The sequence below is a fragment of the Nycticebus coucang genome, chromosome X, assembly GCF_027406575.1.
Source record: "Nycticebus coucang isolate mNycCou1 chromosome X, mNycCou1.pri, whole genome shotgun sequence".
Taxonomy (NCBI): Eukaryota; Metazoa; Chordata; class Mammalia; order Primates; family Lorisidae; genus Nycticebus; species Nycticebus coucang.
Window position 1 is genome coordinate 2,879,003 of NC_069804.1, and position 12,942 is coordinate 2,891,944.

The following is a 12,942-nucleotide window of genomic DNA, read 5'->3' on the forward strand; positions in this document are numbered from 1 at the left end:
CATTTTCCAGGAAGAGGAGTTAAGCCTTGTGGGAAATTCAGCTCGTGGCACCAAGTGGAGGAGGGTTGGCTATAAGAAAAAGATTCTACCTGGATGGAAGTGGAAGACATTATTCTTAGTAAAGCATCACAAGAATGGAGAAGCATGAATCCTCTGTACTCAATCTTGATATGAGGACAATTAATGACAATTAAGGTTATGGGGGGGAAACAGAAGGAGGGAAGGAGGGAGGGGGGTGGGGCCTTGGTGTGTGTCACACTTTATGGGGGCAAGACATGATTGCAAGAGGGACTTTACCTAACAACTGCAATCAGTGTAACCTGGCTTATTGTACCCTCAATGAATCCCCAACAATAAAAAAAAAAAAAAGAAAAGAAAAAAAGAAAAAGATTCTAACGAAAACAATGGGTTCTGGTGGGTGGCCATGGGGACAGGTTACTCCTAAGTGGACCTTTCTGTTAATTTCCTGACCCCCGTTCCCTATTTCCCGGGCAGCCTCAGTGACAGGAGGTTGGTGTTTTCCATACAGCGTATAACCTGGACACATCAGCAGAAAACTTCATGCTGCTTACCTATAAATTTTAATTTAACAGTATGGTTCTTTTTTTTTTTTTTGTAGAGACAGAGTCTCACTGTACCGCCCTCGGTAGAGTGCCGTGGCGTCACACAGCTCACAGCAACCTCCAACTCCTGGGCTTACGCGATTCTCTTGCCTCAGCCTCCCGAGTAGCTGGGACTACAGGCGCCCACCACAACGCCCGGCTAGTATGGTTCTTTTTAAATATCAAGAGAATTCTTGTATGTCAGCCGTATGGGAGAGTATTTTAAATATAAAGATATTCTCGGAATAAGGGAAGGTTACGCATGAGCCAACAGGTGTCATCCCAGCAATTGGAGAGGCCAAATGTGAAGATCTCTTGAGGCCAGGAGTTCGAGACCAGCCTGGACAATGCAGCGAGACCCTGTGTGTATAAATAATGCAGAAAACTAGCCGGGCATGGTGGCAGGTGCCTGTAGTCCTAGTTACTCAGGAGGCTGAGGCAGGAGGATTGTTCAAGGTTGCTGTGAGCTATGATGATGGCATGGCGTTCTACCCAGGGTGGCAGAGTAAGATTCTTTTTTTTTTTTTTTTTTTTATTGTTGGGGATTCATTGAGGGTACAATAAGCCAGTTACACTGATTGCAATTGTTAGGTAAAGTCCCTCTTGCAATCATGTCTTGCCCCCATAAAGTGTGACACACACCAAGGCCCCACCCCCCTCCCTCCATCCCTCTTTCTGCTTCCCCCCCCCGACCTTAATTGTCATTAATTGTCCTCATATCAAGATTGAGTACAGAGGATTCATGCTTCTCCATTCTTGTGATGCTTTACTAAGAATAATATCTTCCACTTCCATCCAGGTTAATACGAAGGATGTAAAGTCTCCATTTTTTTTAATGGCTGAATAGTATTCCATGGTATACATATACCACAGCTTGTTAATCCATTCCTGGGTTGGTGGGCATTTAGGCTGTTTCCACATTTTGGCGATTGTAAATTGAGCTGCAATAAACAGTCTAGTACAAGTGTCCTTATGATAAAAGGATTTTTTTCCTTCTGGGTAGATGCCCAGTAATGGGATTGCAGGATCGAATGGGAGGTCTAGGTTGAGTGCTTTGAGGTTTCTCCATACTTCCTTCCAGAAAGGTTGTACTAGTTTGCAGTCCCACCAGCAGTGTAAAAGTGTTCCCTTCTCTCCACACTCACGCCAGCATCTGCAGTTTTGAGATTTTGTGATGTGGGCCATTCTCACGGGGTTAGATGATATCTCAGGGATGTTTTGATTTGAATTTCTCTAATATATAGAGATGATGAACAATTTTTCATGTGTTTGTTAGCCATTCGTCTGTCATCTTTAGAGAAAGTTCTATTCATGTCTCTTGCCCATTGATATAAGGGATTGTTGGCTTTTTTCATGTGGATTAATTTGAGTTCTCTATAGATCCTGGTTATCAAGCTTTTGTCTGATTGAAAATATGCAAATATCCTTTCCCATTGTGTAGGTTGTCTCTTTGCTTTGGTTATTGTCTCCTTAGCTGTACAGAAGCTTTTCAGTTTAATGAAGTCCCATTTGTTTATTTTTGCTGTTGTTGCAATTGCCATGGCAGTCTTCTTTATGAAGTCTTTCCCCAGGCCAATATCTTCCAGTGTTTTTCCTATGCTTTCTTGGAGGATTTTTATTGTTTCGTGCCTTAAGTTTAAGTCCTTTATCCATCTTGAATCAATTTTTGTGAGTGGGGAAAGGTGTGGGTCCAGTTTCAGTCTTTTACATGTAGACATCCAGTTCTCCCAACACCATTTATTGATTCTTATCTCAAAAATAAAAGGCAGGGGAGGGGAGGGGAAGGAAGGGAAAGAGGGAGGGGTGGGGGAGGGGACAAGGGAGGGGAGGACAGGGAAAAAGAGGGGAGAGGAAGGAGGAAAAGGGAGGGAAGGAAGGGGTTTCTTCTACTGACATCACTGAACGGTATGTCTGACCACTCACTCGTGGGTTGAGACCACAATCCGTGAATTTGTTGTTACGCTTGAGATGAGGGATGCCCTGAGGTCTCTGGGAGAAGGGACATCAGGAGAACCTCCTCTCAGCAGGGAAAAGAAGGGAGGTCCCCAGTGCAGAGACCCCCACCTCACACTTGTCACAATGACTACTATTCAAAGCACAAAAAAATAGCAGGCACTGGGTGGCCGTGGGGAAACCAGAAGGTTTGCACAGGGCTGATAGAAGTATAAATGTTGACAATTGCCTTGCAAAAGAGTAAGGTGATTCTTCAACCACTGAACACAGAATTGCCGTGTGATCTGGCAACGGTATTTCTGGGCGTGTAACCAAAAGACTTGAAAAGCAGAGTCTTGAAGAGAAATACGTGCGCACTTGTGCTCTTGGCAGCACAGTTCTAAACAGCCGGGGGGTGGGGAGAACTGTGGAATATTATCCGGAATATTATTCAGAAAGGAGGGAAGTTCTGAGCTGTGCTCATGACCCTTGAGGGCGTTAAGCTGAGCAGAATACGCCAGTCACAGAGGGCCCCTGCCCAGAAAGAGCTGCCAGGGGGAGGGGAAGGCCGAGAAATGCCCTTATACAAGGTGCTGAAAGTGACTCATGTTCATCATCTGCTTTCGCTGTGTATCGAGTATTATGATTTTTAATACAGGTTTTTCCTTTCTTAAAACGTGTACTTTTTGGCACCTTCTGCCTATATGGATATAGGACACACTTTGCAAACAAGCCCTCCTCCAAACCAAAGCCACAATAGAAGAAACTCATTTTGCCAGTTTCTTTTTTTTTTGCAATTTTTGGCCGGGGCCAGGTTTGAACCCGCCATCTCCGGCATATGGAGCCGGCACCCTACTCCTTTGAGCCACAGGCACCGCCCTTTTGCGAGTTTAATGTAAAGAGAATCAAAAGCAAATTTCACCAAGTCAGATAACAGATAAGCGTACTCTATACATTACCAAGCTTGCACAAAGCCTATGTAATTATTATTAATTTTTTGTGAGACAGAGTCTCACTATGTCGCCCTCGGTAGAGTGCCGTGGCATCACAGCTCACAGCAACCTCAAAACACTTGGGCTTAAGCGACTCTCTTGCTTCAGCCTCCCAAGTAGCTGGGACTCTAGGCGCCTGCAAACAACGCCCAGCTATGTTTTTGCTGCAGTTGTTTAGCCGTTCTTTAGCTGGCTTGGGCCAGGTTCGAACCCACCACCCTTGGTTTATGTGGCTGGTGCCCTAACCACTGTGCTACAAGCACCAACTCTTAATTTTTTTTGTTTTGTTTTTGTTCGAGACATGGTCTTGGTGTGTAGCCCAGGTTGACGTGTGCCATGGTGGCATCCTAGCTCACAGCAACCTCAGGCTCCTGGGCTCAGGTGATCCTCACACCTCAGCCTCCTGAGTAGCTGGGACAACAGGCACCTTCCACCATGCTTGGCTAACTTTTTTGTTTTTTTAGTAAAGATGGCATCTCACGGCTCGGCGCCTGTGGCTCAAGGGGCTAAGGTGCCAGCCACATACACCTGAGCTGGCGAGTTCAAATCCAGCCCAGCCTGCCAAACAACAATGACGGCTGCAACCAAAAAATAGCTGGGCCTTGTGGCAGGCACCTGTCATCCCAGCTACTTAGGAGGCGGAGGCAGGAGACTCACTTGAACCCAGGAGTTGGAGGTTGCTGTGAGCTGTGATGCCACAGCACTCTACCCAAGGCGACAGATTGAGGCTCTGTCTCAAAAAAAAAGATGTAATCTGTGTTGCCCAGGCTGGTCTTGAACTCCTGGCCTCAAGCAATCCTCGCACCTGAGCCTCCCAAAGTGCTGAGATTACAGGCATGAGCCACCACACCTGTTTTATGCCAAGCACCTGTAGCCCCAGCCTTCACTGCGTCCAAGTCATCCTGCATTGGACTTTTCACCTTTCTGCTTCCAGGAAAACACCTTCCGTGTTCTTACTATTTGCATTCTTTCCCATTCCTATCACACCTCCCTGCTCCACCAAACCTGGAACTCTTTTCAAAAAGACAACAGAACCTTGCACATTTGCACGCCAGTCCTGCATTTAACAAGCTGGCTATTAAAAGGCAAATCCTGCTGAAGGGAGCAGCGAGGTCACTTTATACTGATCGGTTCTGATAGAAAGTTCAGTGTCCCTGGAGTAGGAAAACACTCAACCATAAGTTGAGTAAATAAATGCAGCTCAAGCTCCAGCAAACACAAGCAAGAAATAGAGGCAAGCAGAGTTCTTCTCCAGCAGGGGAAAGCCGTCAGGGGCTTGGTCTAAGTCTGTCTCTTTGCAAGTTGGAACCAAGCTTGGTACAATTAAGAGCTGCTCACTCCTTAACCGTAAGTCTCCAAGCAGAATACCATGTGGTCTATTTTGGAGACATCCCTTGTCCCACATACCTCCCCCGAACAAAATCACCCCCAAATCAAGCACACTAATTTTGGATTTCCACCCTGGTAGCCTGTCCGAGGTGGCCTGACATGGCCGGGAAGTTTAGATCTTAGCTGATATGGAGACCGAGAGGGGCCAGCACAGGGAAGGCGTACATATTGGGTGCAGTTTCTCCACTTACCACTTGAAAGGTCAGTCTCCCTTTGGCGCTGCCCGTAGGGTAAGCAGAAACACATATCTGCCTAAGGCTGTATTAATTAATTAACGTCCAGCTTCTCAGGGTGTGCCTCAGGGACCCTTACGCCTCCCTAGCTACAGTCACTTCTTGCAAAAGGTGGCAGTGCCTGGCTGGATGTGCAAAACAGGCATTGCACACCCCTATTCTAGGACGCGGAGTTTAATTCGGAGGAGACAGCCCTGGATATTTTGTGGAGACACTGGCCGAGGCTGTGAATTATCTCATTCTCTTCACTCACCTGGCTTTGGGGTAAAACCACTGTGGCCAGGAGGTGGGGTGGAGACGGATGAGGATGTAGGCTGAGGACACGGAGGTCTCAAGACAGGGCTCTACGAACCATGGGCTGCACCTGTGTTCTCCATCCCCCACTGGCCACCACGATGACACCTGTGCTGGGCTGAACTGTGAACTCAGAAATGCCCTAATTCTGTGTACTTGTGAAAGGGACCATATCTGTAAACAGGGTGTGTGCAGATGTAACCTAGGGAAAAGGCACCCTGCAATAGAATGGGGAGGAATTACCAGGTGAAAGGTTTCCTGTGGGGCGATGAAAATGTCCTTGAACTACACGGTGATGGTCGCCCGAGTGTGGTGAGCGCATGTGAGTCATGCCCTCTGAGATGGTTAAAATGTTGAATTTTATGCTAAGTATATTTTAACATAATAAAGAGGGGGGAGCAGAAGAGAGAGAGAGACAGAGAGAGAGAGATGGGCGCAGAGGTGGGACAACCAATGAAAGCCCTTTACACCTGTCGTAGAAACAAATGTGTTTTTCTTTCTTTTTCTCAGCAATGTCTTGTGTTTTGTGATAATACAGGACACAAATTATAGCTCAACATTCATGGTGGAAATATTACCCACCTTCCTGTCACCACTTGGGCCGAAATAAGAAAGCAGGGAGTTGGGTTTTCATAAAAAGGAAAGTTTGCAGTGTGTTTTTCTCTAGCAGGCTCACAGTCAGTTATCAGAACTGTCTGCGGGGGCCAAACGGTTGAACATCTCAGGTGCATCCAGGCAGAAAGTGTGTGTGTCTGAGGGCATGGGACAGTTTCTGAAGGACGGTTCAAGGCCCTGGGAGGATATTACCACAAGGATGAGAAAGGGTTTCCTTTGTGGCAGTGACTCCCGCATACCACATGCCAGCCAGCAGGGGAAAGAACCCTTGTCACCAACCACAACGTGGCACCTGCCAGCCCTGAACGGCAAAATTCAAACAGGGCTCCAGGGAAAGTGCTGACGCCCACAGCACAGACTCGCTGACAAGTCCAAGGCCCCTCACTTCCTCCCTGAGTTCCGTTAAATACTCCAAGTGAAATTCAATCCAAGGGAACGCTCTAAAGCACCAGTTCTCAACTTGTGGGTCGCGACTCACAGGAGCTGTACTAAAGGGCCGTGGCATTAGGAAGGTTGAGAACCACTGTTCTAAATGAAGCACAAGACAGAGTTACAAACAGGCCTTTTATACGTGACTCACACTTACAAACAGAGTCACAAACATCCGAGTACCACTTGCTGTGACAGCCAGTAGGTAAATCCGTCTGTTACAATTTACATACAAATTCTATTTAAAGCACAAATGTACACAAGCTCCCTCTTTTGTAACCCGGGCACTGCCTAGAACTAGAAAGTAAACTTTCCCAGGGTGTGTGAAAAACCCATGCATATTGCCGTGTACGTGCATATATATTTGTAATTATATATTTATAAATATACAAGTTTAAATTTCAATCTATAATTTAAAAATACATGTATAGTATAAACATCAACATTTTTACAAATATAAAGATATTTGTAAGATTACATAATGATGCGTAATTATATATAATTACTTGCAAATTTAAATTCTAACCTTTAAAAACTATAAATTATATATTTATTAACATACACTTTTAATTTTAAATTTATAATTATTATTTTTGTTGTTGTTGCCGTTCTTATTGCTGTTTTAGCTGGCTGAGGCCGGGTTTGAACCTGACACCCTCGGTCTATGGGTGCCGGCACCCTACTGTTGTGTGAATGTCCCCCAATTGACGGATGGCGCAGAGGAATCGGTCCTGCAGTGAAACAGTCTGAGTAACAAGGAGGTCCACTTACACTCACATGGCAAGTGGCCTTCCTTATTTCTTCCACCAAAGCTTATTTAGGCACATAACTTGATCAACAGACACACGACTTAAACCTTGGCCCCAGGCCTTTTACTGCCTGATACTTACAGGTCTACGAATAAGCAGATTAACTGATAACCATTTTACAAACATTACCTAGCTACATTAGCTATCCTCATGGGGCTAAGGTTTAACCACTGGATTAACCGATAACTACTTCGTCTAACTTAATCCTCCTAAAAACTCGTGACTTTACTTCTTTGCTCTTATCTGATAAAGCCTGAAAGAATGATAGATTGGCTAATAGCCTTACTGTCCTCACTGTAAGGAGGCAGTTACTTTAGTCTTTGAGCAAGGCACAGTCAGGAAATTCCTAAGACGTACGCATAGAAACCTGTTGGCAAGCCTCTGCTCCCATGAGGGCCTTAAGTCAGGGGGGTTTTATGCCCGCCACCAACCTGGCCCTATGGGATTCTGCCTCAGTGTCTCACCAGTAGGCCTGCACAAAGTCTTTTCACTGCTCCCTCTCAAACAGCTTTTTTGGCCAGAGGCACATAGGCCTTTCGCCTATACCCTACCCACTGAGCCACAGGCACCGACCCTTAAATTTATAATTTTAAAATACATGCATGATATATACATTTATATTTTAAAGATTATAAATAGACAATTATCAAAAGGACATTTGCACTAGATTGTTTATAGCAGCTCAATTTACAATCATCGCAATGTGGAAACAACCGAAAGCCCATCAACTCAGGAATGGATTAAAAATGATGGTGTACGTATACTACGGAACACTATTCAGCCATAAGGAAAAAACGATGATTTTACGTCTTGTGTTTTATCCTGGATGGAGCTGAAATACATTCTTCTTAGTAAAGTATCACAAGAATGGAAAAGCGAATATGCAATGTACTCAGTACTAATTTGAAGCTGGTAGATGATGTGGTGTCTGCCCACCTAGCAAAAAACTCAAATCAAGATGGGACGAGGGATAACGAGGGAGGGGTTTAAAGGAGGGAGGGTTGCTCTTAATGAATGGCACAAGAAGGGGGTGTCTGAACCCTATTTGAGTGTGGAACATAACCACTCTCTACCTAACAATATGAAATATTTTGATCCGCTTGTTTGTACCCTCGCCATAAAAGAATAAATAGGACCGGTGCCCGTAGCTCAGTGGGTAGGGCGCTGGTCACATACACTGAGGCTGGCAGGTTCAAACCTGGTCCGGGCCAGCTAGAACAACAATGACAACTGCAACAACAACAAAAAATAGCGGGGCGTTGTGGTGGGCGCCCGCAGTCCCAGCTACTTGGGAGGCTGAGGCCAGAGAATCTCCTAAGCCCAAGAGCTGGAGGTTGCTGTGAGCTGTGACGCTACAGCACTCTACCCGGGGCCACATAGTGAGACTTGGTTGCCAAAAAAAAAAAAGAGATAAATAAATAAAATAGATATTTATAAAATTACATAATTACGGATAAGTATATACAATTACTTGTAAATTTAAATTTTAACTTTTAAAAATTATAAATTAGGTATTTACAAATATGCAAATTTAAATTTATAATAAACAATATGTCTGATAGTATAGAATACACAAATTTATATATTTAACAGTGTATCTACATTTATAAAATTACATAATTATGGCAATTATTATAATTACTCATAATTGTATGTAATTTTATCACTATGCACTTAAGATACATTCTATCATAGTTTGTATTAAATATTTACAGTGGTACTCAGAATTACTTATGTAATCATTTACAGGTATGTGTGTAATCCTTTATGCATGCAATCACTCATAATTGCCCATGTAATCATTTATCATTTTATATGTGTGTAATTTCCTGATGTGCTCAAATGCTCATATCCTAATGTTTCCCATTCTAACCGGTTTTGTGTGCCCACACACTCCCCTTCTTGTACAAGCATTATCCATCCCAGGACTTTCTCATCATCCCAACTGTGTCCTCATGAAACAGCATCTCCCCCAACCCTCAACTCACCTATCACAGCTCCAAAGGCCCCAAGGTGTAACTACATCTCAATAAAGTTTTATTTAAAAACGAAAGCAAACACACAGCTGGCTGGATTTAACCAGTGTGTGTTGCTGCATCCCAGCTATATAGGAACCCCTTGGAAAGAGTGGAATTGATTTCAAATCCTGTGTTTGGCCAGACAGCCTACAACACCTCAGGGACGTTTCTGAATGCCTTACAGGTTAGGGGTTTTTATCCGACGAAGGCCTTTACCACTGCCATGATTTAAGTGGTTCTCTTTTTTTTTTTTTGAGACAGAGTCTCACGTGGTTGCCCTTCGTATCAATCTTCATGCTATTACCCTGGAAAAATGCCTTTTAAAATTAGCCTTTTTAAAGTGAAAGGTGGAAAAATGATTTCACTGTCACCAAATGGGGCAACAGCAGGTCTTCCCCGTTAATTTAAATATTTCACCCCACATCCTTATGTTATTCTTTGGAACATCACTTTCAAACAGGAAAAGGATAATTAGTGGCAGTTTAGAGGTACACAGGAACGCAGAGATAATTACTATCCGTTTGATAAGGGGCAATGTGGGAAGAATTCCAACACTGACTTTTTTTCAGAACAAGTTTTCCTCATATAGATAGAAATGCATCCTGATTCTGTCACCAGGGTATTAACTGTGTGACTCTCTCAAAACTGCATTTCCTATAGAAAAACGGACACTCCAAGGATCTTGTCTGTGGCTCTTGAAAATTGTGATGGTATCTCCTGTCCCGCATAGGTCTCTGAAACCGTACGGAGACATCGAAACGCTTCTTGTGAAATAAAAGTTGATGAGCGGAACATAATAAAGTTGCAGATCTGATCACAGAGAAAGGATTAGATGTCACCCCTGGGAGTCTCGGGGCTGGACATGCCACCTGTGGCTGGTGACACGTACCTTCCATGTGGACCGTAACTCCTTGGACATATTAAACTTCGGATCCTGGGCGGCACCTGTGGCTCAGTGGGTAGGGCACCAGTCCCATATACAGAGGGTGGCAGGTTCGAACCCGTCCCCAGCCAAAGTGCAACCAAAAAAAAATAAAATAGCCAGGCATTGTGGCAGGCACCTGTAGTCCCAGCGACTCAGGAGGCTGAGGTAAGAGAATCACCTAAGCCCAGGAGTTGTAGGTTGCTGTGAGCTGTGATGCCACAGGCGTCTACGGAGGGCAATAAAGTAAGACTCTGTCTCTAAAAAAAAAAAAAAGTCTCTGTGTTTTAGGGAAATAGAATATAGCGGGGTAGATATGACGGTTCATAGCACAACTATTCATACGGCCAAGATGTGGAAACAAGCCAAGTGTCTGTCAAGGAAAGAATGGATAAGGGAAAGCTGGTCCGTGAACAAAGTGAAATATTACTTGGCCGTGAAAAGGAACAAGGCCCTGAGATCCGCTCTAATGTGGCTGCACCATGAAGAAATGATACTCAAAGAGAGAAGCCCAGACACCAAGGTCAACATCATATGATTCCGATTCTATGAATTATGCAGCATCGGTAAAGCCACAGAGAAATCAGACTGGTGGCTGCTTAGGGCAAGAAAAAATACAGAGATGGGAGATTATAGGCTAAGGGTATCGGATTTGCTTTCTGGACTGATGCAAATTAATTTAGGGAAGGTGGCACCTATCTATGAATAAATACGGTAAAAACCGAGGAACTGCACACTTCACCTGGTGAATTTGTGATATGTGGGTAATATCACAAAAAAGCTGTTTAACAAAAAAAGAAAAAAGAAAAAAGAAAGGAGGTGGTATACAGTGATCCACACCTGTAACCCCAGCACTTGGGGAGGCTGAGCTGCGTGAATTATTTGAGCTCAGGAGTTTGAGACCAGCCTCAGCAAGAGCAAGACTTGTCTCTACTAAAAACAAAAAAATTACCAGGTGCTGTGGCAGACACCTGTAGTCTCAGCCATTCAGCTACTCAGGAGGCTGAGGCAGGAGGATCGCTTGAACCCAAGAGTTTGAGGTTGCTGTGAGCTATGACACCACTGCACTCTACCCCACAGCAAGACTAACTCTGCCTTGGGGAAAAAAAAAAAAGCAAGGAAAAGGAAATGGTGTGTGAGGAATAGAGAGGGGGGTTGTAGTTATAGGAGTCTGAAAAGGCACCTGCAGAGTCCCTGAGACCAGCAAAAGCATCACAGGATTTTAAAAGGTACTTTGTATCCCGGGCAGCACCTGTGCCTCAGGGAGTAGGGCACTGGGGGTGGTGGGTTCAAACCCAGTCCCTGCCAAACTGCAACAAAAAATAGCCGGGTGATGTGGTGGGCACCTGTAGTCCCAGCTACTCGGGAGGCTGAGGCAAGAGAATCACTTAAGCCCAAGAGCTGGAAGTTGCCGTGAGCTGTGATGTCACAGCACTCTACCAAGGGTGACAAAGTGAGACTCTGTCTCAAAAAAAAAAAAAAGATATTTTGTATCTCAGTCACAACAGATCCATTTTATCTATTTTATTGTTACCGCAACCCAAACAGATCAGACTTATCTCCTTATAATTTCAATACAATGCTTGGGGATGGGACACAATTCTAAGAGGGAGTTTGCCTAACGAAAGCAACCAGGGTGACCTAATTCTTTGTACCCTCAATGAATTCCAAACGATGATAATAATAATTTCTGTACAATAACAGCAATACGATGATTTGATTTCGTGCACGATAGGGGTGAAGAAAAGTGGCTTCCTATGCGCCCACATCCAGTCAACATTCCCAGCCCAGCTCATCTGTGATGTGTGGGTTGAAGTTTGCTGCCCTCGTTTCTCCCTACAGGTTCTGGCCCCACGTGAGCAGTTAAATGCTGGTGACACATCATCCCTGCCTGACCCATCGTGACCACTGAGGCCCCTTCTAACCTTTCAGCTCCCACCAAAGCCAATGCTGCTCTCACCTGTCCACCAGTTTCTTGGCGAACCCAAAGTCTGTGAGCTTGATGTGACCGTCCCTATCCAGCAGTATGTTTTCCGGCTTCAAGTCCCTGTAGACAATCTCCTTGGAGTGCAGGTACTCGATGGCACAGATGATCTCCGCTGAGTAGAAGAGCCCGGTGGCTGCGGCAAAACGGCCCCTGTTCCTCAGGTAGCTGAACAGTTCGCCGCCTGGCACAAACTCCATCAGCATATAAAGGAACTGCTCGTCATGACAGGTCCAAAACCTATGGGAAACCAGCACAGGCATGAAAGCTCGGCCAGAGACAGCTGAGAAGAGGCACATTTAATATACAGGGACAGGTAGGTGTTGTCTCGCTAGAACAGAATACTACAACGTGGGTGGCTTACAAAAAACAGACATTTATTGCTCACAGGTCTGGAGGCTGAAGATCCCAGAGTGGCAGATGCTGTGAGTGGTGGACACTCAGCTCCTGGTTCATAAAGGGCACCTCCTCACTGTGTCTTCACATGGAGGAAGGGGTGAGGGAGCTCCCGGGGGTCCCTTTTATCAGAACCCTAACACTTACAGACTATAGATATTTATTGCTCACAGGTCTGGAGGCTGAAGATCCCAGAGTGGCAGATGCTGTGAGTGGTGGACACTCAGCTCCTGGTTCATAAAGGGCACCTCCTCACTGTGTCTTCACATGGAGGAAGGGGTGAGGGAGCTCCCGGGGGTCCCTTTTATCAGAACCCTAACACTTACA

The 12,942-nt window shown here is 45.0% G+C and overlaps 1 protein-coding gene across 2 annotated transcripts in view; it reads right to left on the reverse strand.

Annotated features, from left to right (window-relative positions):
* Window positions 1-12,942, reverse strand: part of PRKX (protein kinase cAMP-dependent X-linked catalytic subunit) — a 109,393-nt gene that overhangs the window by 49,619 nt on the left and 46,832 nt on the right. For both annotated transcript variants that reach the window (XM_053580132.1, XM_053580131.1), the window contains exon 3: window positions 12,196-12,459. In XM_053580132.1, the coding sequence (XP_053436107.1) occupies window positions 12,196-12,459 (264 nt within the window). The remainder of the gene's footprint in view (window positions 1-12,195; window positions 12,460-12,942) is intronic.